The sequence below is a fragment of the Archocentrus centrarchus genome, chromosome 15 (assembly GCF_007364275.1).
Source record: "Archocentrus centrarchus isolate MPI-CPG fArcCen1 chromosome 15, fArcCen1, whole genome shotgun sequence".
NCBI lineage: Eukaryota > Metazoa > Chordata > Actinopteri > Cichliformes > Cichlidae > Archocentrus > Archocentrus centrarchus.
Genome location: NC_044360.1, coordinates 7,628,790 through 7,656,575, shown reverse-complemented (window position 1 = coordinate 7,656,575; position 27,786 = coordinate 7,628,790). Strand labels below are relative to the sequence as shown.

Below are 27,786 nucleotides of genomic sequence, written 5' to 3'. Positions count from 1 at the left end.
GGAGTAGAAATATACCACATTTTCTGTCACGTGTGTGGATTTCTGACCATCACTGGGAGAGTTGCATTATGAAAGTAAATATACTGTAAACATCTAAAATTTTGTGAAATAGAAAAGTATTTTTTAATCAGTTTGTTGTCAGTTATGATTATATCTACTTCTACATATTAACTCTTTCAGGTCTAAGTCATGTTTTGCGATGACCGTAAACCCAGTGGTTCTCAAACTGTGGGGTGGAGCCCACTGGTGGAGCGCAGAACAACTGCAGGTGAGGAACAGCAAATAGCCAGGTGAGAAATATAAAGCGAAACTGAGGTGAATGCATTTAGGTATGTAGACATGGTCAAGATGACCTCTTTAAGTTCAAAGCAAACATCACAAAGGTAATTTAAGTAACTTAAATTGTTGGGGATGGTTGTTGGTGTCAGACAGGCTGGGCCTTTGGCCTTTTGTTAAATCAAAAGAAACTGGACTGCCCATCTGCTGGGAAACCTTATATTTCTGCCGCTACTGCTCAGCTATTCCTCACAGCCATGTATGACTGGCAAGAACGGGGGGCGTACCTGGCACTAGGGTGCCAGGCATGGAAGCAATAATGGAGAAAAGCTGAAGGTGGAACTGGCATCTCTGTGTCACTAGCCCAGGCTGAATTAGAGGTAGGTGGCAACCGCGAGGATTGGTGAATAGGATTTTGCAAAACCCATTGAAATGGGGAGGGTCTCCTCTTCTGTGAGCTGGTTGGCAGGTGGAGTTGCAGGGCATGCGGTAGCCTAGCAGTTAGGGGCACTACTTTCACCTTTACTAGGAAGAGGATTTTTCTGGTTTGTTTGGATTTTAGCTTTGAGAAGCTAAAAAGAGTTGGAATAGTTCATCCTTGTTTTTGGAATGATGAAAGCTAATGCCTCTCTTTTAGGACCCACTGTAGCTAGGCTACAGTCCAGTCAGAAATTCTTGATGGGTAATTCTTTTCAGGATACCTGACTGGAGTGTGAGAGCAGTGATATAACTTCTGAACCTAGTACTGAGATGAGGAGGAGACTGGTTGGCTTGAGGGCAGAAATTTAGCTAGAAAGAACTTATGCCATGAACCTTTACTGGTGGGTTACCTTCCTCAGTTGGAGCTTCTAAGGTTGTAATTTCACATAGATGGTGAGCGGCTAGAGTCGCTGAATGGAGCAGAGAGAAGAGTTCTGAGGAATGGGAATTGCTGCCCCAGCAGTATCTCTGCAGCAGCCGGTGCATTGTGCTCAAAGGCAGAAGTTTGATGGGTTTCTTGGATAACATGAAAATGGGCTGTGGAGTTCTTCATCAGATCGGCTGAGGGACAAGAGCTCTGTGGTGAAACGGGTTGAAAAAGTAAGATAACACAATAATAAATCCCTTGTCGGTGGGTGATAAATTATCTCTAACATGAACCAAAATTTCTGAGGAATGTTTCCAGCACTTTGTTGAATCTATGTCATGAAGAATTAAAGCTCTCCTGAGGGCTAAAGGAGGCCCAACCCATTACGGGTGTACCTAATATAATGGTTGTGTGTGTATAGTGGCAGTTTACAAGTCATGTCAAGCCAGTTTATGGCAAAGACCCCATCAGCTGATCTCCTATAAGCAACCACTTTGCGATGGTTGAGTAGAAGAACTCCCTTTTCCAGAACCAGAGGACATCCAGCTGCCATAAAAGGCTGGGGACTGAGGTGACTGAGATTATATATATAAACAATCCACTTATCTATATGTAACTTCCTACTAGTATTAAGACACAAAATAGCAACCACAAGGAAGTTCAAGTTGAGAAGTTTATTGGTTTGCAAAGGAGCTGTTTTTACAAAAGCATATGGAGGGAAAAAAAAATTTGAGTTGATTGAGTGGTAGCATGTATTGTTCTCATTTAAACACTGGTCCTGTGCACATTCTCAGAAAGTTTGCAGTCAACTGTATTTATTTCGGAAATGTGACATCATGTGATAATTACAAGCGCTCCTGTTTTCAGCAGATCAAACAGCCAACATGATGCTTCATAAGATGAAAGATCATCAGGAGATCAAAGTTACAACAGCTGGCACGCGAGTGATCCTCAGACTCGGTGCACCCTGGAAAATGATGTTTTGCAGTTAAAAGGAAAGCATTTGGAAAGGGGGGTGCAGTTTAAGCCAATACTCTTTTCTTACAGTTTGTAATATTTGTACACATCAGAGCCCAGAGCCAAAGAAAAACACTTTCATCATTATAAAAGACTCAGCTTTTCAATACACCTTCATATAAACAGCAAAAGGTTAGCTATACAGTCATCTTTACCACGCACAGAGCTGCTGGTTACGGTGTAATAAATATAAATGAAAATATGATTGTAAAACCACACAGCACATCAGCAACAGATTGGCCTACTTCTACTCAAAGGACATGATGAAGCCATTTTAGCACCTTTTAGAAAGCCGCTCTTTAACCTGTTGACATTTAAGGGTAAAATAGTTTAAATTTGATACTCGAGTCCAGATTTTTGCTTTGTCAGCAGCATTCACGCACCTTTATTATCAAGGTAAGCCCTCAAGATTTTTTTTAAACATACTTGGCTACAAAAGATAACAGCCCAAAAGAAAAGACATTGGATAGATGGCAAAAAAATTAAAATAAAACGGCATGCTTGACTGAAACAAAAACTGGCAATATATAATTGATACTTCAGTTTGTCCTGTTTACAAAAATGCCAGGTACTAGCTTACATGCACAACAAATGCTTGCTTGAAGGGAAAAAAAAAAAAAAAAAAAGCCCCTGAGGCCATGTTCATCAATATGTACATCCAAAGTCTGAAAGCAGGTTAACACATATAGACAGACTGGGGTCAAATAAACTTCTTCTCTTCCATCAGACTCGCAGGATTTTGAGGGTAGGAAGGTGTAAACATTTACTTCACAATTGAATGGACATGAAAGGGTAGATCCTAAATAACTTAGGCGACTATGGGCAGTACCACCTGGGTATTTATCTATCATCTGATTACAATCAGGAAGAGAGTGACATTCAGTTTTTTTAATTAAAAATTTAAAGGGTTGCAGAGCAATTAAAATAAGTTATACAAGCAATACGATTTCCCACGTTTGTTCTTTTAAAGATGTGGGATCATTAGGAGATCAGAAACTAGGACCTGCTATATTTAACACCATGTTTCCAGAAGGAAATGCATGTACTAGAAATGCTTTAATGTTTTTTTGTTTTTTTTTTAATTGTTAGTCTTGCAAGTGTTTTAAAGTGCAGCAGTACAAAATGGGTAAGTATCCCACAAGCTCATCCTGCACCCGCACCACATCTGAAACCCTAGAGGGAAACAAACTGCGCTCAGCTGGGGAAAAACAGTAGTCCCCAATACAATTTGCTAATGGCAGAGTTCAATTGTACACTATGTTGAGCCAAACACACTCCCAGCTCGGCTCTGCACGCACGTGCGCACACACGCACGCACACAAAGAGCTCCCTGGAATGAACTCTTTAAAATGAGGAAATCTTATTTTGGTCATCTCCCTCCCCCATACCTCCTGCTGCTGTCAGCACATTCAACTGAAGACCCAAAACATGAACCTGCATCACCCTTCAACACACATCTTGTTTTTACATCACTGAAACATACTTGCATGGTTTATATTAACATTATTACAGGAAACTGCAGTGTTACAAATAGACACCAGTTATTGGAAAGAACACAAAGTATGTCAGTACAGTGGCATGTTATTTGTATACATTTGCACTTTGTAATACTGAAATAATTATTCACAGGCTCTTATCCTTTTAAATGCAATTCTCAGTACCACTATGTACTTGTTCGTATTCAAAATAAATTGGAAAACGAGGAACTCAGGAAGACGCTGTCTGACCAACCAGGCAAAAACCAGCTCTGAGCAGTCAGCTCTAGGAGCAGCGGTGTTATTGCTATGTGAAAGGAACTAATAAATACATAAAGCAGCCCCTCTGGATTTTGACAAATGCCCCACACAGGTTATAAGATATTAAACCAAGGTTTCCTCAGCCTTTGCTCAGAAAGGAAGGTCTCATTAATGAAAGGGATGGGATGCATCAGTTACTGAGTCATGGCTTACTCCAAATTCACAGCAGCAAAAAAAATCAATCAGAAAGCCATCATTAGCTTATAATCAACATGGAATATGTGAGGGTGAAAATGTCAATATTTCTAGGCAATTTTGTGCAGACAGCTACTGTTTATTTCCTCGCTGTGTCAAGCTGCTAAAAAGGTGAACGTCTCAAGAGGGGCTCAAACAGGTTTGTGAAACCTGGTTTAGGTTTTGCTGTCAAACAGAACCAGCAGTAACACTTTCAGTATTTACAAGTTGTGATAATTTGTTCTATTGATGCCTATTGAATAATTTAAGCAGTGTAACAATTCTCCAAAACCATCTTAGACCTCAGTGTTTGGGGCACAGCTTCTGTCCATATTTAGAGTGGGTGAAAAACAAATACAAGTTGCATTATTGTGATGCAGTTCCAGATCCTTCCGTACCTCAGTGAGCTTTAAAAACAAGAGATTTCAGCAGACTAGCATGCTCTAACTAGATATTAACAGCTCCACATGAGTGTGTGAACCACAGTACGTCATTCGAATCGTGATTTTAGTTTCAGTTACAGAATTGTTACACCCCTAATGTATTATAAATCACATTTATGAGCAGCTTTGGGAACCATTTCAGAGTTGTGAAAAACCCCCTTGGCTGATGTTCATGCAAAATGACACTTGCCTTGCTTTTTTGTCTGGGAAAACAGCTGCAGGGCATCTGCACCAGAGTCTATTTATTATTTATGAACAGCTTATAAAAGGTTTACAGTTACAGCTTTGATGCATCATTATAATGGGAAAAAAAAAAAAAAAAAAAAAAATCAGGAACCTTTATTAATGATTTATTAACATTTTGAACCGTGGGACTGATATTATCAACATTAATAAATACAATATTAAGGATACACAAAAGGGATTTTTCACAACTTGGCAATCATTTATTATGTCTTATAACTGATCTATAAAGCTAGGAGATTATTTTTCTTATAAACCCTTTAACAAGGTCAAAAATCTAGCAACACTTGTAGTTTATAGAGCAACTTTACTGGCATACTAAGCCATCTGTCTAGCACAAAGCTGCCTTCTTTTTGCAGGAGTTTTGTTCTCTTCAAACTTTTCCTTCTCCTACATGCATTAGAAGTAGGTGAAACTGTGCCAGAAAACTTATAAATGCATAAAAAAAAAAATTAATAATAATGGTACCTTTTAATTAGTGATGCAGTGATTTTTACATAGTTCTAGAGCATGAGAAAAACCTCATAAGAGTGTAAACAGAGCACCTTAAGATGTAATATATATAATACTTGAGATACCCTCTATTATTTGTGTGTATTTATTATAACTTGCGTTCTGCCCCAGTGAAGGAAACTGAATCCAGCAGAGTGGAACGGTCATAAAGACAACAATGCATAAAAGACCTGACATTAGTTGTTAGACTTCTGAAAACCTGCCTGCAGCACTAAGAAAGGATGAAACTGCATCAGTGTGGGAAAGATGCCGACGTGGAATGATTCGGGAAAACATTTTCTTTTAAAAAGCCATGAGACGCACCAGACCTATAATGAACTACAACAGCACCAGCCATACCACCAAAAAACTGTGACACTGAGAAATAAAATCTGTGCATCACTATATCTTCTATGCTACTATAAAAACATCAACGCTATACATTCAAAGTACCCCCAGGATCTGACCCTGCTTTCCCATGTGATGGTTCTGGAGTTTAGTTTAACTGCAGCTGAACTCAGATGAATGCAAGACCACTTTGCCAGCACAATTTCTTCTTCTTATAAAAAGGAGTACAACTTCTATATTGTATTAGTGTTCAACTCTGATGAAGTTTGCACAAAATAAAAATGGCGAGGGTCAATTTTAAACTAATTTCAAAGCCATTTCTCTACAACTCTTTCTTCCACAGCACAGTCTACCTACGGGAGAGTGTCTGCAGTGAAGGAGTGCAAACTGTCCACACATGCTGTGTACAACATGGAACGCTACATCTTGTCATAATATAATCCTCATTTTTGGGTATTTAGGTCGGTGAGGCTGCAGCACGTTACCATGACAACTGGAATAAACCCAAGGGCTGCGCAGACGAGTGCCAGCGGAGTTGGATATACATCAGCAGAGAGAAAACAGCCTATTATGCTGTGATCAGATGAGTTGTAGAAACAGTTACACATTCAGACGGGTTGAGCTCGATTTAACTGAAGCACAACAAAAAGATTCCCGTCATATTTTCACTTGAAACCAGTTTCATCTTACATAATATCATGTTGGGAACACCGCTCGGGCCCGACTGCAAGTTTTACTCCACATTTGTCACGGTCACTTAAGCAGCATGAATTTTCTTCTCATGCAAAAGATTTTAAAAGATTCTTGTAAGTTTAAACAAAGCCAGTCAAATTCAGTTTTAGTTAAATAATAATAAAACAAAAGTTTTCCACCAATGAGCAGCAGTTTGCTTTCACATTAGCTTCTAAGTGCCAGATATTTTTCTTGTAACTGGTTTCTAACATCTGAGTTATTTTTCTATTTTACCAAAAAAAAAAAAAAAAAACCCTCCACACCTGCCTTGATCTCAGCATCCCTAAAGGATTCAGCATAAAAGTGGAATGTGCTATAAATAAGCTGTGAGATCCCTGAACTGATAAAACTGGGGCTACAAGGAGGGAGGGGAAAAAAAAAAAAAAAACTGAAAATGGATCAAACACACAATTTACCCACGAAGGACCATCACATCAGATCCTGGTTCAACAGAAAGAAGTAGTAACGAAGCAGAAAAACTCTAACTTTGATCCAGTTGCTATGCTGCTGCAGTGCTTCATGATGGGCTGTGGATGATGATGATGATGTAACAGGCGCATATGTGTGTAGTCATCTGTGATCAAGTCCTTGCTTCACACACACACACACACGCACACACGACTTGCAGAGCGGGAACTGGTCAGGGGTAAATTAACCGAGCTTGGTGATCTGTAGGTCTCCTTGTATTCGTACTGTGTCGATAGAGGGCAAAGATTTTACTTTGTGATAAAAGTCAAAGAGCTGGTGTCCATCCACAAATATCCGGAACCTCTGGTGCTCGCAGTGGATCTCAATCTGCAGGAGGAAGAAAAAAAGACAGAGAGGAAGACAGTTAGGCAGAAGGTGGGAAGAAAATACTGCACTTTAACTGCTTTTAACTTCATAACACAAGTAGACACTGAAACACGTTTCTCCTGTGAGAATGTTGAAGTGCTCAGCTTGTTTGCAGACCACTCAGTGACACCAGTGTATAATAATAAGACTACAGCAAAGTGCATGAGAAGGCTTTTCAACTGCGGTGATGAAAGCCCTACTAATTAGCTACTTTATATTATTTGAGTGTAGTGTCCATATTTTGCATGGGGGAAAAAAAAAAAAAAAAAAAAAAAATTCTCATTAAAACAAGCAAACAATCACAAAATGTGAAAAAAATAAAAATTAAAAAAAAATATATATGAGTGATAAGATATAATCTTAAAATGAATGACATTTCACTTAATACACAAATGCAACATTTACTCTGCTTTGGTCTCCTCCAAATCTTTAACTTCTCAATGTTGCACTGTGTTAACACCTATTTGCTAATGCTGCGTGTGTTTGTTAGATTGAGGGTTTAATCAAAGCCATTTCTCAAGTACAGAGGAGGAAGCCCGAGTACCCAGAGGGAATCCACGCAGCCGCAGGGAGAACATGAAACCTCCACACAAAAACGTCCCAACCAACCAGTGGATCCAAACCGTTTGCTGTGGGGCAATAGTGCTACTCATTGCATCACTCAACAATCACCATTTATGCCAATGTCATCTCACCTGCCTTTTAATGAGTATTTTTAGTATTTCCTTATCCAGAACTCAGAGTGAGAATTTGCTGTTCTCTGCCTGAATCTGGACTTAAGATTTGTGAGACTGAAGTTGTGTCTGTGTGTTTGCCCTGTGACAGATTGGCAACCTGTCCAGGATGTACTCTGCCTCTTGCCCCATTTTCCCTATGACAGCTGGGACAGGCCCCAGCCCCCCGCAGCCCTGAATTAGATAAGGGGGGGAAAAATATGAATTGATGGAAGTTGTGTGATGTTTATTCAAAAACAATCAGCTCATGAGCCGGGAGGGACGGTCACTTTATACACCCATTTCTTTCCCCATTGTTAAAATCTAAACATTTGTTAGTGCAGTTTTAATTCAATACACAAAACAATTACAAAGTAATATTTGATATGCGTGACAAAAAGACATCTGCTTGGAAGTAGAAAGTCCAAACGACATGTTCCAATGAGGTTGAATATCAGATGTTTTAGTAGATCTTAAAACTGTTTAAAGCCCCCAAAATGCTGTTGAATAAATAAACTAGAACTGAGCCTCTCACATTTTCCTTTCTTGTTTGTATCTGTACACATTAAAGCCAAACAAAAGCAGTAAAAAAACAAAAAAAACGTAATGGTGTAAACGCAACTTGAGGAAGACTGTTTTAGATAACGCAGCAGAAACACACCATCCTGCTCTCAAACCGCAACACATCATGTGTCTCTCCACATGCTCTCTGGATTCTGGAGGGAGTTTGTTTAAAACATTCTGCACGGCAGACTTAATCTCCAGCCTCCAGCTTTCAACAGAGTCATGACTGTGCTGACCTGCTCAGTCACGCTGCAACCGCAAACAATGACACTTTATCAGAGAGCTGACATTCAACAACCAGACGCAGGGTTCACCTCTAAAAATAACTTCAGTTCTTCTGTCTGTATATGCATATAAAAGAAGGCGAAGATTTCTCTTTGTAAAGATTCTCATGCATCCATATAGGAGATGTTAAATGCTGGATAGCTGAGCATGAAGCTTATTACAGATGGGGAAACAAACTGAATTAAGAACCCTTGACCCCCACAATGAGGGGGTCCAGTGGCTCTGTTATGATGTTGAAGGGGTGGGGGGGTCAAAATTCAGCTGCTATGCACACCTATAAGAGGTCATGGACCTAACTTTTAGGCAGATGCTTCCATGACCACTATCAAAAAAAGCAAAAAACAGAGAGAATGCCTTTTGGAAGATCAATGTTCAATCCCAGAGCTCCAGAGATCAGTGCCAAAGTAAAATGTTACTAAAGTCATTTACACACATGCACTTCAGCCCTGAACATTTCAAGACATTACGTGATGGACGGATACGAGAAAGCAAATTTCCAACCCAGCTGGACCGGACACTAGCCGACTTTATCCTCCAGCTCCCCACGTATGAAGTCTGTGTGGATTTCCCTGATGCGCTAACACTGCAGCAAATGTTATGGTGCATTTCATGGTGAGGTGTGGGTGTCATGGCCTTGGCCGAAACCAAACAGAGCACTTTAAACGGACCATTTCCTGCTGCTACATGACAAGAAGGACAACTTGAGACAATGTCCTGACCCAGTGCTGATAACGCTGTGGACATTTCATGTGTGAAAACAGCTCGAAAAGCTTCAGTTTTTGTTCTTCTCTTTGTTACAGTTACTGTTTATTTTTAGCCGTACACCATGTGTGTTATTCACGTGCACATTCAGACTTACTGGAGCAGAATATGACATTAAAGTGCTAACAAGTCCTCGGGTGTTATGAAATTATTCATCGTGCATATGTACTACTGCTCAACCCCCCCTCCACACTCCCATATCAACTCATCCAGCACATTAACAGCTGATGCAGCCCCTTATGCAGTAAACAGTCCACTACACGGGCTACAGGCTGTATTTACAATACAATCTCATGGAGTATGGAAAACATTTCCTGTTTGTGTTCCATTTTTATGCTGCAAGGATATTTGCAATATTAGTTTTAATGTGTGCTTATCTCTAATACAGTAGACTGCTGGGAATTTCTCAGCATTATACAATATGAGAAAATGTTTGGGGTTTTTTTTACCCTAAAAGGCTGATCAGGGATGAAGGGAAAGTAGGCAGTGGACGCCTCCTCCTCTGTCCATTTCCCAGAAACTCGAGCACTGCGAAGGAACTGACGGTCAGTGAAACGAGCCGTGAGTTTCAGGGCCACATCATACGGAGGCTCCTCTTTCTCTGAATCGCGTCCGCAGGTCAGGCTGACATCGAAGCTGAGGGTAGGAAAGAAATGGGCAGGATTGGGGTAGTCAGACAGGCAGAATGTGGTGGTAAAGCAGACATCAGATAATCTGGGATAATTCAAATGCATAATTCTGCTGCTGCTGTGTAAGAACAATTCTCACCAACTGTGAGCTAATTATGCATAATCCCCACTGTTAGTTTTGTTTATCCGCCCTCCCCCTGCAGCTGTGCAGTTAAGCATCTCGGTGTTAGTTTACGGCCACAGCTACAGGCACTAACTTTCTAAGCAATGAGATGCAACAAAGGAAGACTGTGTGTATTTTAGGCCTCGGAGCTGCTCTGTCGGTTGGGACATTCACATGAACTTTAGCATGAAAACTCTGCCAGCAGCAGCCACTGAACAAGATGAGGTCATGGAGAGGTTTCATCCAAGTTTGACATAAGTTTCCATGTAGGGTATGGACACACCCAAACAAATCTGCTACACTGGACCCCCCCTCCTTTTTTTTTTTTTTTTTCCTACCACCCTTTTTTTCTTTCCTCCCTGCTGGTCTGGGAACGCCCTGTCTCTGCATACTTAAGGAGCCACCATTCTTTCTGGCTGCCTACGCATTACTGTGTGTCCTGGAGTGGCTGTTCAAGTCTGACTGGCCTAAGAACCAAAAAAAAAAAAAAAAAAAAAAGCCTATCATTAACGTCCTTTAGCATGCATGTGTATAGACGTAAATTAGACTGTTTAAAATATGCAGAGATAAAACTCGTCTCCAGACAGGGAGTGTGTGCATGCCTTGTGAGGTGTTATCTTACCTGTCTGGCTCCAGGTCGACAATGCCCATCACTATTATCTTCTTCCCCGGCCGCATGCCGCCCCGGATGCGCCCGCTGAATGGCACCGTCTACGCATAGCACATTGAATTTATTACGCACAGCCAGGAGCGAGCATCAAACAAGGATACTTAGGAAACCGTTAGGATATTTCATACCAAGAGGCGTGATAAATCCTCCTTGTCAGGTGAGATGAGGCCGGGGTTACCCAGCGAGTCGTTAAGGTGGTCTTCTTCCACATTCTTCAACACCAGTGACAAAAGACAGGATGCAAAGTAACATTTATCGCTCTGTCAGGTAGGATATAAACTGACATGGCTAAGATTAAATACACAACATTAGGCTGCAGGCCTATCATTCAATATATGCACAGAGCGTGGCCTCGTACGCGGCGTGCAACAATGACGAGGTGGCAGCAGACCTGTCATGTTGCTATCGGGGATCCTGCCGGGACCCATGTGTTATTTTAAATTAGCTCCATACTGGCACCATCTTGCACTGCAAAGGAAATGCGCACCGGCTGGGCGGCCTAGGAGATCACACACCGCCGATACATTTCACCACAACGTGTTGGATTTCCTATTTCCTCCCCGGCCACAGATGAAAGAGGAGTCGCCTTGCGCTCTGAATGCGCTGCGCGCGGCGCATTTACAATAAGCGCCGGATAATCGACCTAACGGTGCGCTTAAATCAAATCCAACAGGCCCTCATGCACAGAAAATAAATACCAACACACGTAACACCCACTCGGTTCCCCAAAAACCTTCAAAATACTCACTACTCCGTCTTTCTCCGCTGCCTGCACCGCCATCTTGAGCAGAATAGCATAGGATGCTGATTATCGGAGCAGAGGCAGCTCTGCCGGGGAGCGTGGTGTGTCAGCGTCGTGGCACTGACTCAGGAGGATATTCCTGTTCCTGCTCCTATTGCCGGGTCCTCACGTCTGGCCTAGCCCGACAGAGAACACAGTCACTTTGCAGAATCCCTCTGCTCCACTGAAATGGGTGGATGTCTGCTGACGTATGCTTTATAATAATTACAGACTAAAAGCTTAATCCCCGTCTGTTGGAGAAGGCTAATCAGACAGATTTCCCTCAACCCTTCACCCAATTAGACAACGCATTGTTCGGATTCTTTCGGGGTTTCTAGATTGGGGAAAAAAAAATCCAGGACACGACTTTTAACTGGTTTAAATAAGCGGTTAATTTATGAGACCGCGCTCGCGTGTCGTTTATCCAGTTTGAATGTGACACAGACAGGGGGGCTCTGGCCTAATTGCCCAAAGTGGGCACACTCAATACTTTTGAATGATTAAACAATACTGCAGAGCTCTGGGGCGTCAGTGAGCTAAAAATAGCTGAAAATAGACCCGTTTCTGCTCACTTGTGAGCCTGGGACGTAATTGCTTTTCACTGAATGAGGGGGACAATCCCAGTGTATGTTGTTCATTGACTTTTACCCCCTCTCTTTTCTGTTCTCAGTCTATTCAACCCCCACCTCTGATTGTTAGGCTGTTGTTTAGTTGAACTGGTCCACTCTGCCCCTTTGTGGAAAATTAAAGCCATTACATGCTAAGCAAATCAATGCCGGATGCATCGCTGACTTTAAAAGCGTTCAAAGATATACCCAGTTACTGTACAAAATGCCATTATATCTTCTTTTATTCCTCTACACGTGATGTGTGACATAATTCAGTGATGCTGAAAAGCTCATTCATTACTTCTAGGCTGGACTATTGTAATTCATTATTATCAGGTTGTTCTAAAAGTTCCCTAAAAAGCTTCCAGTTAATCCAAAATGCTGCTGACAGGGGCAAGAAAGAGATCATATTTCTCCCATATTAGTGAAAGTGAAAGGAAATATTTACAAGATGCTAGTGAGACCTGCTGTGGTGAATGGTTTGGAGCAGAGGTGGGAAGTAACGAAGTACTAATACTTCGTTACTGTACTTAAGTAGATTTTTTAGGTACCTGTACTTTACTTGAGTATTTATTTTTCTGAGTACTTTTTACTTTTACTCCCTACATTTTTACACAAGTATCGGTACTTTCTACTTCTTACATTTTCAAAACAGACTCGTTACTTTTTAACACGTCAGGGAGAAGTTTGCGTTTCCGGTCAGTGCGCCGTCAGTCATCAAGCGATCTGAGCCTAAACGGAGGAATATTAACATATAAGAGACAATCGTACTGGCGTATCCTCCATCACCGGGGCTTATCGGGTACAAAGGGATTAAATACACAAACCCATATAATTAATGTCTCATTTATAGCGCTATAATCAGGGGTCACAGCGGGCCGGACCGAATCCGTAAGTTGTGCTCGCGGGACATAAACAGCTTAGCTAGCGCTACTGAAGAGGAGCGAGCATGAAGGGAGTAACGTGTGGCAGGTAAATGCAACGTTTTTAAATGCTCAACAAATATCAGCAAACACACAAAGTGTGTGCAGTTTGTCACACAGTGTGACTGCTAGCTAAAAGAAGAGCTGCTGCATTTCAGGGAGAGCAAAGAGAGAGAAGTTCACTCAGAGATGGAGAAAGGGGACAGAAGAGGAAGAAGAGAGGTTAGAGTTAAAGGTAAGGACTGGAAAATAAACAGAAGTATGCTGACTTTGTGTTATTCAAAGATTGTATGAAAATACTGCAGTTTAGTGTGTAATAAACAGGTTATCTTGTTGTACTGTATTTACAGTAACGCTCTGTGTTGGTGCACTTTGTGTTCATGGTCAGAGTTACAGGTTACATCAGTGCAGCAGAGATGAGTTTGAATCAAAGCTGCTGATGCTGAGATTCATTCACTGAGTCCAACATTTCTACAGCCTGTATGCTGTCAGTGTAGGGGATGGAGATCAGCTCAGATAGCTGTGAAATACTGGGTTACATCTTTGTGAGTTCACTTCATCCACACAGAGCAGTAAACCTCAGAGCAGCAGCAGCAGCAGGTCAGCTGATCACAGCCTGCACACCAACATCATTTACTGCAGCTCACAATAGAAAGCTGTGATTCTTCTCCCCATGCAGAGCCACTACAGCTGATCTTAGGATTCCTCCACCTTCTGAATCCCACTGTAACCCCTGAGTATCCTCATGTTGGTGTTTAGGTGGAGGCACAGTCACCCTCTGCCATGGAGGACACAGAGAACAGAGCTGTGTTTAAATTCCCTTTAACAGTTTGTGATTCAAGCTGAGTACATTCATTAGAATTCAAATTTAGATTGGAATAACGTTTGTGTTCTCATGTATTATTTTATATTATTACAGTAATATGTAATAAGGTTCAGTTAGCTTTACACAAAAATAGCAGGTAGAAACGTCCTCCAAAGAGCTACTTTTACTTTCTTACTTTGAGTAAATTTCAGAGCCTGTACTTTTTTACTTTTACTTAAGTAAAGAAGTTGAACCAGTACTTCGACTTTTACCAAAGTATTTTTTAACACAAGTACTTGTACTTCTACTTAAGTACAGAATGTCAGTACTTTTGCCACCTCTGGTTTGGAGACAGTAGCACTGACAAAAAGACAGGAGGCAGAGCTGGAGATGTTAAGGTTTTCGCTGGGAGCGGCCAGGATGGACAAGATTAGAAGTGGGTATATCAGAGGGACAGCTCAGGTTGAGCATTTTGGAGACAAAGCTAGAAAGCCAAGGCTGACATGGTTTGGACATGTGCAGAAGAGAGATAACTGATATATTAAGCAAAGGATGCTGAATATGGAGCTGCCAGGCAGTAGTGGAAAACTGCAGAGAAGATTTGTGGATGTATGACGGAGGGTTGGTGTGAGAAGAGGATGCTAGGGACAGGGTGACATGGAGGCAGATGATCCATCTTGGCGACCTGTAAAGGGAGCAGAGGGAAAAAGAAGAAAATTAGCTTCTCTTCATTGGTTCCCTGTTAAACCCAGAAATGAATTTAAAATCCTTCTCCTCACATAGAAAATCTTGACTTATTAGGCCCCATCCTATCTTAAATACCTCACAGAACCATATTATCCTAACAGAGCACTTCACTGTCTGACTGCTGGCTTACTTGTGGTTCCTTAATGTAGAATGGGAGGCAGAGCCTTCAGGTGTCAGGCTCCTCTCCTGTGGAACCAGCTCCCAGTCAGTCCTATTCAGGTGACAGACACTTTCTCTACTTTTAAGGTCAGATTTAAGGCTTTCCTTTTTTTAATAAAGCTTGTAGTTAGGGCTGGACCCGGAACCATCCCTTAGTTATGCTCCAGCAGGCTCAGACTACTGTGGGACTTCATGTGATGCACTGAGCACTTCTTCTCCAGTCACATCTTTTCACTCCCAATGTGTTTATACACCACTGCAGCATGTCATTACAATTTTGCCTTAGTTTGTGCTTTATCCTGTCTCACTATGCTCTCATTTCTTTTCTCTTTCCTCTCACCCCTTGAACTGTATTGAATTGAGTTGAATTGAATTGAATTGAACTGCTTAATAAAATTACTTTTGGCTGCTCCCATCACAGTAGGTAGCTCTGCATTCTTGACTTGACAGATTTTATGCATCTGGCATAAAAATCTGCCAAAATTATGTATATAAGTTTTTCTTAGCTGCGATTAAGCATATCTGTGTGATTTTGTGCTATATAAGTCACCAACATGTAAAGGAACTGAATGTAAATCTAGTTTATAGAGGATTTCAGTGCTGGAGACTGAAAGAATTTAGAGAGGGATAAAGTTGTCACTTGCATTAAACCCATCATTATATATATATATATATATATATATATATATCCATCCATCCATCCGCGTCTGCTTATCCTGGTCAGGGTCGCGGGGGGGCTGGAGCCTATCCCAGCTGTCATAGGGCGAGAGGCAGGGTACACCCTGAACAGGTCGCCAGCCTGTTGCAGGGCCAACACAGAGAGACAAACAACCTTTCACACGCACATTCACACCTATGGGCAATTTAGAATAGCCAATTAACCTAACCCCAGTAAGTGCATGTCTTTGGAATGTGGGAGGAAACCGGAGTACCCGGAGGAAACCCACGCAAGCACGGGGAGAACATGCAAACTCCACACAGAGAGAGGGAGAGGCCTGGACCAAGGTGGAATCGAACCCAGGCCTTCCAGACGGTATTCTATCTGTGAGGCAACAGCGCTAACCACTGCGCCACCGTGCTGCCATATATATGCTGCCATATATATATATATATATATATATATATATATATTCATAAATATATATATTTATGAAAACATAACACAAATGTATTATTTAGATTATTTTTTTCGTGTTTCTATGATAGAGTGAAGACCAATCATGAGCATTTCATATGTTTCAACGACCTTTACTGGGAAATAAATCAAACGTTTTGCAAAGAGTCAGTATCTGCAGTGTTGACCCTTCTTCTTCATCACTTCTGCAGTTCTCTGTAGGATGCCGGATATCAGCTTCCGGACCAAAACCTGACTGATGACTGATGATAAAGGTCTCTTGTTTTGTGCTTCCATCTTGCGGCGCCTTTGAGAACAACACCATCACGTGACTCAGTAATTTGAGAATCATTATCATAATTCTCACATGTTCTTAAGACGCATTTGAAGAGTTTCACTGAGAGACGCAGTGTCACGCATGCAGTCAGAGGTTCTCACGATGAACCGCATCTTCATCAGTGAATGAGGACGGTAACAGAAGACCCCTGAAAACAGATACGCAATGTACACAATACAAAGGCCCCTACAATGAGATGACCGTAAGCTCGTCCGGGCAGCTTACACTGGAAATACATCTACCTAATCAAGTTTAGTGTTAGTCTGAATCTTTGAAAATAGCCTGTGTCACACTGAACTAACATATCTTTCCCTCCAGGTCTGTTTCACTTCATTTGCTTTTGCAGTAGCGATAAATATTAGAAATGACAAATAAAATGAAATCATCAATTTATTTATTTATTAATTTATTTCAGCCCCTACAGCTAGTAACAGGTTGGTGCATGTCTGCAGCTCCGCAGCAGTTGAAGTTGGCACAAATTTATAAATAGATCAGAAAATACTCTCAAAATTGCATTTACCATGAAAGTCGCTGATCTGGGTAGTCGTTGAAAACAGAGCAAACATTGCCTGACTTAAACCCCCAAATTCCCACACAGCTCATCCATCTATCTCTCTCCCTCTCCCCTCTCTCCCGCCTTTCTCTTCTGCAGAGATCCAGCCGGTCCGGCTGTCCTCCCTGCTGCCATGGCCGCGGAGGCTGCCGGTAGTGATGCCACGCAAGGACCTGCAAACTGCACAGAGATGGAGGTGCGGGTAAGATGCTTTTCAGGTAGTTTGGACCGCTATCTTTTTGTGGGAAGCGTCCAGGATCGAGATGGTCCCTTGACAGCAGGCCTTGATGCGCCGCTGCAGTAGGATTGAGAGAAACTCTGCGGGATGCACGCCGCCGTTGCAACCGCGATCGGCTTTGATTTTTTTTGTGTGTGTGTGTGTGTGCATATGCCACAATTCAAACTAAAGCTCCATTTTTTCCTTAATGGGAGGGTGGATGAGCGTTATCTTTCATAAGGGGGAGAGAGGGAGCGCCGTGCCGCGGCTGCTGCAGCGCTCACATCCAGTGCGTCGCGCTGATGTGGAAGGGACAAATGAAAAGGAGAAGTGAAAGCGCAGCAGCTGGTCGACCAATGTATGTAGGCTGCCGAGGGCTCAGCTTATAAATAGCCCCTCGTTGAGCACTCTTTGACAGTTTGTACTCGGGAAATGTCTCTTGCTGAATCCGGAGAGATTTCAGTGAGGCCGTCAAGCCTGTTTTCTTCCGCTTGGTGGTGACGCAAATTGGCAACAACTTGGCAGGCAAGGTAGGAAATTCTTCCTGATCAACAGAGCAAAGCCGGGGCTATGAATGAAAAGAGAGCCTCTGCTGGGCTGATTGAGGTCATTATCACAGCGTACATCCAAACGAGGCTGCATTGTGGACAGTGTGGTGTTTTCACTAATTACAGGTCCGTCCATCTGGAAGGGTGGGACTGCCACCAAAAAATGTGTATTAGGGTGAGAAAAAAAATCACGCTCTTGTTTATTTTATCCCCAAATATTATTTTGGGGGACAAAACAGCACAACCTATCATAAGCTAAATTTGTGATAAGGCAGAGCGGCAGAGCACCTGTCAGGTGGTGGATGAGTGCGTGTGTGTATGTGTGTGTGCCGGCTCCTGAACCTGTTCTTCCACTTTACATTTATAAGGATGAGATGTTTGTGTCAGCTGGTGGTCACATGCCCTTTAGCTGTTGTCTTCAGTCTTTGGAGTCACTCCTCAGGTGCTCTTCATTCCTTCCACATCTCCCTTTCTGTCTACATCGTGTCCCATGGTGAGTTTTTGCTGCTTTGTCCTCTATCAGTGCGATTCTGATTGGTTTGGTCTCCTAGAGATGTGGTAGCGTTGAATTTTTTCCATATTCAGTGATGGATATTCAGTGATTTTTAAAATCAGTACATCACGTGAAGTGGTCACAACCTTCATACAGAGTGAGGGTGAGATGTCTGCAAATGTAGGCTAAAGTGCCAAAGGTGAGGCTAACCAAATGCACCAGATTATTCACTGCAGTCTCCCTAATCTCCTTGCTGGAAAATGAGAGATTCTGGATTAAAGGAGGGAGTTTGGTGGAAACCCGTGAAAGAACGCCGTTATTAGAGATTAGTGGACACAGGATTGTTTTACCACCCACATACTTTGTCTGCTGCAGCTTGGCAGAGATGCAGAGAAACCACCAGGAACATAAGAGTATGTTTGGCTGTTTCTGTGTGTTTTTTGGTCAGAAGAAAGATTTCTATTAGGCTTTTGGATTAAAGGGCAAACTCTGCCTCTCTCAGTGGTTTGGAGACTAGCTTATGAAGATGAATAGTTTGCATTTTCAACTGTTTGCAGCAAAGCCTTTTCAAGCGGAACCTGCTACGCCTGCTGAAAGAGCTGCAACCTTCTCCAGAGAAATAAAAATCATTCAGGAGTCAAATGTTGTTCCTTTAATTTGCTTTAGTCAGAAGTGACAAGCAAGAATTTACTCTGCTCGATACTAAATGTTAGCTATGCTATCTGTAGGAATGGCGATTATGTTTCTTAAAAATTTATCTGAAATTTCTGTATTTGAAAAGTGGAAAATAGCCAGTACAGTATAGTATGGTGGCAATAACAGGGGTGAAAACCATCTGAACTCTGGGTCTGGAAGTGTTAAATAGATGCAAGTGTTGGTTAATCTGGTGTTTTGGAGAGGATTAAAACAACATATTATGGGCTATAAAAAAAGTCCATTCTTGTCTAAAGGGTTGATTTCCCACATAAACAAATAGGTCATTTGTACCTATAAGGAACGGAAATGTCCTACTTCCACATTCTTTGCATGTTTGAACATAACTGACCAGTTCAGTGGGAAGGTTCTTCTGTAAAAGTGGCCATGTAAACTGCTTTACTATTTGTGATTAACCACTGTGACAGCTAAGTATGTTTGAGTAAAGCACATATAAAAATCAGTGGTATTAGTGTCCTTCTTGTCATGAATATTTAATAATGGATGTGGTAAATTGCAGCCCTCAATCTCGCTAAAGGAACACTTTCCATTTGGTTGTTTTTTTAGCTGAGGCAGCATTTTCTGAAATATTTAAAGAAAGAGGAAGTCTCGACAGCTTCCTTTGTGCATTTCAGTAATGGGCTTCACTACAACGAAACATTCACTTCACTGATAGAAACAAACTGCAGCAAGTTAAAACATGTATTTTAGGTTCATTTATTGAATCCCTCGGTTTATCACAATAAAAGCAGATTATATAATTTGTGTGTCATTGTATAAATGTTCCAAAAGGATTGATTATAATTACAGATTAGCTGCAGTATTTTTTGACATTATTTGGATGATATTTCCTGCTATATATCCCTCCTTATTGGAGGAATATCATGGCTTAAAAGCAGTGAGGTGCACATTTTCCAGTCAAAAAAATTATATTTAAAGAGATGTAGGAGGAAGCCTTTTTAATGCAGGTGCAGACGTGATGACAAGCTCTATGACAAGTGTCTCATGAGACGTTGTTGTTGTCCTGTTACATCTGCAAATAATCGGCATGTTTTTGCAGAAAGACTAGCACCAGGATTATTCTCTCTTCCAGCTGAAGGAGGCAAATATGAAGGCTGATTTGGAGGCGCCTCTGCCTGCTGGACGGGAAGAGTTTGCGATCCGGTGTCGAGATGTGTGCCGGTCGTACGGCAAACTGAAGGTCCTCAGCAGCCTGAACCTGACTGTGCCACAGGGACAGATGTGAGTAGACAATACCGACTCAAACCTGGCTGTGATTTCAGCCTGCTGATTTAGAGCGTTTTAACCAGACATGACTATATATTTTTCTTAGAAGAGTCATGTTGGAAAATCAAGATGTAATCAGAAATATTGAAAATAGTGATAAGCTGAAGGTATTTTGAAGCTGTCCACCTGTGCTTTACTCGCTGTAGCGCTAACAGCGACAAACAATCCACTTTTCCTTTTCTTCTTGGTGAGCAGATCATTTCTTAACCTGCAAAAATGCTGCCATTTTCGGGTTAGGTGTCAGGGCCTGACTCAAGCCACTCATCTCACCTCAAGCTTTGTCATCCAGCTGCTGACTGAGCTGACTGATTAGCTGCCAAAACCTTCATTTCCTGCAGGGTATTCTGGTTTAAACAAATTTACCTTGTTACTCATTAAAGCCTTAATGGGAAAATTCAACTAGCTCAAAAGGGCAGTAAGAGTTTAAGATGATGCTGCACAGAAATTTACAGCATGCTGTGTCAGTGACAGTCCAGAGTTAAGTGCACATCTTTAGCTGTCTGTCATTTGTCTCTGTTGTGAGTTTCTTATAGATCATTTACGTCTCATTTGTCTGGCATATGTATCTGCATTCTTGACGTGACAGAAGTGAAAACAATGACTGGGAGAACACAATAACCTGACCTAAAAGGATAAAACCGTTCTTTCATGTGCACAAAAAATATGTAAAGAAAACTCATCAAATGAACAACCTGTCAAAGTCTAAAAGGTTTCTCATGTTTCTTGCTGGCTGGAATTGTGTGAAATAGCAAAGTGTTAAACCAGAAAAACATGCAGACGAAATTAGAGTGATACTAAGAACCACTGTGCGCATGATTCGTTCCAGTGATAATTGTGTATATTTATTGTGTGGCACACTGTTCATGGCAACTGTCTCCCCTCCAGCTGAGCTAAACAGATTCCCCTGTGCCTCAAGCTCCACAGTTAAACCTGCAAGAAATTCTTGGCCAGCTCCCCAGTGCAAACTCTGTGTGATGTTTAAGTCTAAGCAGGCTGTTGCCATTTGGTTGGTGCATGTGAGAGAATACAACTTTTGACATATCCCAACCCGATTCTGTGTAAAAGTAACTTTACATGCAGCAGAAGGAAGTTGTAAGTTAAATATTTAAAATTTTAAATTCATATTAGGATCCGAGAGTCTTCAAGAAGCAGTTTTTCTAGCATGGTAAACTGGTTTCTTTTCTGTTGTGATACTGTATTTGTGTGCCAGGAAAAGAGCAGCATCCACTCATCACATGCCTAGTGGATGTTGCAAACATTTCCCTCTGAAGAATCTAACAAAGTTGCTTTCAGTTTTACTTGAAATCCTCGTGACTTTGTTTTGCAGTTATGGCCTTTTGGGGCCCAGCGGATGTGGGAAGACCACACTTCTGAAGTGCATTGTGGGAACCCTAAAAATCTCACGGGGTCACATCACTGTTTTGGGGAAGCCACCTGCATGTCCTGGTCACGATGTTCCGGGGAAGAAAGTTGGATATATGCCACAGGTAAACACCACATATATTCATGTAAAGGAGTGCTCCTGCTCTTGTCTGGATTTGTTGGAAAACTCAAGTGTGCAAAGATCCTTAAAGTATCGAAAAAAAAGCAAGAAATTTATTGAATTGACACGAAGGCAACACTTCTGGTTTCTTTATTATTTATTATCATGTGTATTCTTTCCAGGAAATTATCACCCCAACATCCACATTAGCTGCTCCTTAAAGTGATGAACATTTTATTAAGCGCCAAGCTCTGGGGCATCTGTAATTTAGCCTCTGCTGCAGTGAGCCACCTGTACCTGAGTGTGCCTCATTACTGTTAGACTGGGTATCTGATGAAGCTGATAACACAACATGGTATTTGTTGTCCTGTGTGTAACCCTGAGCATTGGATTCGTCTTTGCAGGAAGTATAATCTGCAACCCAGAGGAGGAGGACTATGACACTTTAAATATTTTCTGTTTTCTCCCGCAATATGGACAGATCCATCTTTAAACTAGGAATATGTAACAGTTGCTTTAAGTCATTGTTGCATAAAAAATGTATATCTGCCTTTATGTAAGCCTTTAATCTTTCAAGATTAAGTATTACCAAAAAAATCCTGAATCCTTCCCAGGAAGGAAGAAAATGCAAAGTCAAAGCATTAAAAGAGTAAAATAGATGTTACCTTTTTACATGAAGTAGATTTACATCTACTGGTGCAGTTGTATTTGTTCCAAATTGTACCAGAAATTTTAGTGTTTGTGAGGCATCATTGTTGTTTGATGGTGTCTCCATTATACTTACAATCAAATTATCCGATGTTTCTCTCATTATATTATTTCGCCAAGTCTTTTTGAGTGAAGTCAGGCATATGATGAACGTCCTTGTGGGGAAAAAGCTGCACTCAATCAGAGCATCAAATATGAGTTTCATGTCTTGTTTGCTTTTGTGTTGCACAGGAACTGGCGCTGTACAATGAGTTCACCATCAGTGACACCCTGACCTTCTTTGGGCGAATTCATGGCCTGACATCTAAGGAAACCCAGGCGCGCATGAACTTTCTCATTGACTTCCTGGATCTACCTCAGAAAACCAGCCTGGTTCGAAATCTCAGGTAAAACCCACATGTTGCAGCAGTTGACCTCACAGATAGAATGATTTTAAAATGCAATGAGTGAAAGCTGATCTTTCCCAGAAATGTTAGCTTTGTGAGAACGGTGGAAGCAGGACTGAAAGCTGTTGATACTGATATTTAAATTGTTTCTTTTTGTGTGTGTGTGTGTGTGTGTGTGTGTGTGTGTGTGTGTGTGTGTGTGTGTGTGTGTGTGTGTGTGTGTGTGTGTGTGTGTGTGCGCAAACAGTAATGTGGTTCATGGATGTTAGATTCAGGTATTGGGAAATGAGGCCTTATTTCCTTAGATACAGCCAAGTTATAAAGGGTGGTAATTTGTATTTGCATCTATCTACAGATGACTATCAGCAGACTTTGACCCCTGAATTATCTGAAAGACAGACATTGTGTCTCTATCAAGCAGGCTGTAAACCCAGTCTCAATAAAAGGTTATGACATTCTCTGATAAAGAAGCAGGTAAAAAGATGTATAGTTTGATTATATTTGCTCAATGTCACTTTCCATAAGTGGTGCTAGCTTTGATGTCAAGATGTCCAATCAAATCTTGCCTTGTGTGGCAGGTGGCTTCTTGATCACAATCGTGAGGTAATCCTGCCAGGTTTTCAGCTATGTCCTTGTAGCAGAATCACAAGTGTTTAAAACTAATTATAAACTTAGCACAAAAATTTGTGTTTGGCTGATTATTCAACAGTGCTTCCAGGCAATAAATCTTATGCCGTTGGAAAGCCTGTTTATTTCCTCTTAAATGGTGCCACATTTGTAAGGAAAATGCATTTTCTACTTTCACCTGCTCCCTTATTCACCAGGGGTCATGTGCTTTCTACCTATAGTGGTTTATTGATGTGACTGGTCATATAAGCCATAGTAGCTAGACACCGATAGAGAGCTGACTCATCCAATCACCTTTTGAGGGTTTTTGCAAATATCACGTTTCGAAACGGTGTGCACGGATGACTATCCAGATGGTTCTCTTTAATAAAGATAAAATCAACGCTGTCAGCGATTTCAGTTGAAAGTGTAGAATGGATTACACAAATTCAGATCCACAGTTAAAACAATGAGAAATTTGCAAAATATTTTGGAACCGTTTGTACAAAAGTTAGCATTTTTGCAGCTGTGCGTTTCATTAAGGGAGAGTTCCACAAGCCTCCCAAACTATTTTCACCCACAAAAACCAAAAGTGGACGATCTGGCAACACCGGTTCACATGCTTTTGTGTAGCCATCAAAGCAAAGGCCCACAGAGTCCTAAGTATTACGTAACACTGCCAGCGTATTTCTGAGTCCCCTGCTGTTCGTAGTCTCTAACAAAGTCTCTCTTTTTGCTGTAAAGACACCAAAGGATTTTTTTTTTTAATTTTATGCACTTAACATGTTACATGTGCCCCAAAGTAAAGAGCTTCATGTAGGCAAGAAAGAATTTGTGATTAATCAGAAGATGTCACTATGCATTCAGCCTCACCCCAGCTTGCATCACCATCTAGACCAGGGGTGTGCAACTCCAGGCCTCGAGGGCCGGTGTCCTGCAGGTTTTAGATGTGTCCCTGATCCAAGACACCTGAATCAAATGGCTGAATTACCTCCTCAGTATGCAGTCAAGTTCTCCAGAGTCCTGCTAATGACTTCTTTATGTGATTCAGGTGTGTTGGATCAGGAACACATCTAAAACTTGCAGGACACCGGCCCTCGAGGCCCTTGAGGCCTGGAGTTGCACACCCCTGGTCTAGACCAACAGTCTGAGCTCCACCTGAGTGGCAGCTCAGTTTGGAACATGCAACATTTTTTTTTTCTTTAGTATATGAGTGATTGTATCTGCAGAGCCTCTTTGACCAGTATGCTGCTAACTATATTTTAAATGACCTTTGCTTGCTGTTATCTAATCAGAGCTCAGTGAATCAGATACTTAATTTATTCCCATGCAACTCACAGCAATCAAGGACAACAGCAGCACACATATATATATATATACAATATAATGGAGTGCTATTTTCAGCTGCTCAGGACTCTTACCATCCTGAGTTTGCATAAGCTGTCTGAAAGTAGTTGTGCTGAATCTTTGCTTTAATTGTAATTTATTTTTAAAAATGTGACACTGTTCTCACTCTGACTGCACTGACTACAAGAGATAAAAATCTCCAAGGCAACAACATGTGGCGGATTACTTTATGGCCATTTCATAAAAGTAATGACCATATTTTATTCACAGCCCTGGTTCATTACAAAGAGCCTTCTGTTCTCCAAGAGGCCTTCAAACCAGTTTTCATTAGAAGCTCATTTCATATTAATATTGTTTGTGTTGTAACTTGGAGTTTGTCATGTGACTGAGCTGCAACTTCTGGATAAATCTCTGATGCGATAATTTAGTGTGAAGATGAATCCTTTGAGACTTGTATACTGGTCCTTATATTTAACTGTTGTGGCAATGATTTTGCAGCAGGCTGTTGAGCTTCTACCCTCTGCTTGTTCTGCTGCAGCTTTATGTAACTGACAAGCCTCTAAAACTGTCCACATCACATAATATGGAAGATATTTCTGGTATGATAAACATGCCATGTGGCATATATGCCCATGATTTTTCATAGTTTTCTAATGCATATTTGTCTTTCCTTTCGCTTTAATAAAATGTAGCTGCTTATTTGTGGTGTACTAGAAGATGATTTTTACTTTTAGACATAAATGTAATCAGATTAATTTGTGAAAATGGGCCTTCCTCCCAGCATCTCTGCCTCAGTTGCTGTCGTATGCCTCTGTGTTGTCAGGCAGGTTTGTCCTGCAGGTTTTGTCTCTGCCACTGTGGTTCCCACCACCTCCCTGTAGAGTGGGTGGCATGCACACAGGCGAGGTGAATTACCAGTTACAAAACATCTTGGAAGAAGATTCACCCTGTTGCCCTTTGATTGTTTTTGTGTTACAGTGGGGGTCAGCGGCGAAGGGTGTCTCTCGGAGCGGCTCTGCTGCAGAATCCAGAGCTGCTCATCCTGGATGAACCAACAGTAGGAGTAGACCCTGTACTCAGAGCTAAGTATGTAACCAGCCTGTTTTCTTCTGTATCATGTTTTCCAGCTGATGTCACCACGCTTTTTCCTGCATAGAGAAAATTTTGAGGTGCCAGAGCCAAAGGGAAATATTAATATATCAATAAATAATATTAATATACAATATTTATAATAAATAAAACGAGATTAATATAGCTATATTAATGTTAATAAATAACATTACAAAAGCTTTACAGCTATGAGGGAAGTGTATGAAGAACTAGTCCCTAAGGTTGCAGACTGCTCTAAATGCTCAGCTTCAGTTTTTTTTATTCTTGTCTCACATCAGCCCCGCCCACTTGCTGTTCAAAAGGTCTGTTTGTGAGGGGCAGCCAATCAGAAGAAAGTTTGCTTAAAGAGAGGATGAAGGGAGCCCAGCATAAGATATATTTCCAACAGTGAATCATGCAAAGCTACATTATTAGAGTACAAGAATAAATGTGTATAATATATATATATATATATATATATATATATGTGTATTTGCTATATTATCATTAATTATCTATTTTAGTTTCCTCTCTTTTTGAGCACCCACAGGAATTTTTATATCTTTATATAGACATACAAAACATATGCAAAAATTTCCACATTTCTACTAAGACTTCTTCATGTATTTAACATTCTCTGTCTTATCAACTTAACAAGATAGCTAATATTGATAAAGTTTTGATAAAGATTTGATAAAGTCTACTGCCATATTTTTGCATAGTTAAGTAAACATTTGTGAAAGCATACTGCACCCCCCTCAGTGCGTTACTCCAGTGTCACTGTGTAATCACAAAGCCTCTTAAGATCAGACGGCTGGCAGCGAAGCTGTTGCTGGCGAAGCTGTAAGCTGCGATTTTTAAGTAAACTCCATTACTGAGTGGGTCGAGTGTTTCAAGGATTTCTCCTGTCTTCTTTCTAGGATCTGGCAGCACCTGGTGGAGATTGTGAAGACAGGAAAAGTCTCTGTTATCATCACCACACACTACATAGAGGAGGCCAGGCAAGCCAATGTGGTGAGTTATGAAGTCACGTGAATGCACAGATGCACAAATGCAGCATTTTCAGTAGAAAAGCAGTGGAAGAAAGCACCACATTCACACTTGTCAAGGCCCATTTTTTTCCTCATAGAAGAACAATGAGAGTGCTGATATTTAATCAGTTATCATATTAGATAAACTTTATTCTTTATTAGCTTTGGCAAGGGGGATAAAATCTCAGATTCACTAAGGCAAAGGTAATAGAGTTTGCATAGAAGCTCTCTCACGTCTATATTTTCCAGCTGTGTCAGTAGATTGATATCCCCCAGCTACTCCTGTCTGCATGTTGAAGTATCCTTAGGCAAGATACTGAATCCTGATTGCCCCTGATGCATCCATCAGAGTGTCAATGTGTGTGTGAGTGTTAGAAAATGCACTGTATGTATGAATGTGTGTGTGACTGGCTGAATGAGACTTTGAAAGCACTTTGAGTGTACAAATTGACTAGAAAGGTGCTATATATAAGTACCAGTCCATTTACCATTTGATTAACAGAAAAGCACTAAAAATAAATAAATAATCACTATAGTGCTCATATATTCCTCCACTTATAAAAGATCCCAAAAAAACATGCTTTACTTGTGACTGTGGAACAGATGATAAGGGTGTAATACCAGCCACCTCCTGGCATGGTGCTTGTGTTTTGTTTAATTTGCATATGATCACGATTCCCTTCTTTTCTGTAGTTTATATTTGTTTATTTTCTTCCTGTATCTTCAGTATTTCCTTGTCTCTGCCATTATGTTCAGCTTAAGTCTTCATGTGTCATGTTAGTTGTGCCTTTTTGTTACTTCCTGTTTTTGAGGGTTACTTTTCTGTATTTCATTGTGGTTTTACTTCCTGTGTTAGTTTCTTTCCCTTCTTTGTTACTGTTTG

At 41.1% G+C, this 27,786-nt stretch overlaps 2 protein-coding genes across 5 annotated transcripts in view; one reads left to right on the top strand and one right to left on the bottom strand.

Annotated features, from left to right (window-relative positions):
* Nucleotides 1-1,778: 1,778 nt before the first annotated feature.
* lgalslb (lectin, galactoside-binding-like b) lies at nt 1,779-11,892 on the bottom strand. 2 transcript variants are annotated; one of them, XM_030747722.1, is made up of 5 exons: nt 11,737-11,892; nt 11,117-11,200; nt 10,941-11,029; nt 9,976-10,162; nt 1,779-7,163 (listed from the first exon to the last, which is right to left on the bottom strand). In XM_030747722.1, exons 1-5 carry the CDS (start codon nt 11,767-11,769, stop codon nt 7,020-7,022), a joined length of 537 nt encoding a protein of 178 aa, XP_030603582.1. In that variant the 5' UTR covers nt 11,770-11,892; the 3' UTR covers nt 1,779-7,019. The 2 variants fall into 2 exon arrangements, with proteins under 2 accessions (XP_030603582.1, XP_030603580.1); XM_030747720.1 differs by having other exon boundaries at nt 11,117-11,209; nt 11,737-11,890.
* A 5,207-nt stretch (nt 11,893-17,099) lies between these two features.
* The window catches only part of abch1 (ATP-binding cassette, sub-family H, member 1), a 34,797-nt gene continuing 24,110 nt past the window's right edge, over nt 17,100-27,786 (top strand). The window contains exons 1-6 of one of the 3 annotated variants that reach the window (XM_030747717.1): nt 17,100-17,217; nt 20,060-20,208; nt 21,581-21,740; nt 22,676-22,830; nt 25,762-25,869; nt 26,793-26,886. In XM_030747717.1, coding sequence (XP_030603577.1) covers nt 17,149-17,217; nt 20,060-20,208; nt 21,581-21,740; nt 22,676-22,830; nt 25,762-25,869; nt 26,793-26,886 — 735 coding nt within the window. In that variant the 5' untranslated portion in view covers nt 17,100-17,148. Of the gene's footprint in view, nt 17,218-17,613; nt 17,763-18,227; nt 18,274-20,026; nt 20,209-21,580; nt 21,741-22,675; nt 22,831-25,761; nt 25,870-26,792; nt 26,887-27,786 lie in introns of those variants that run through there. The other 2 variants (XM_030747719.1, XM_030747718.1) reach the window with 2 other exon arrangements.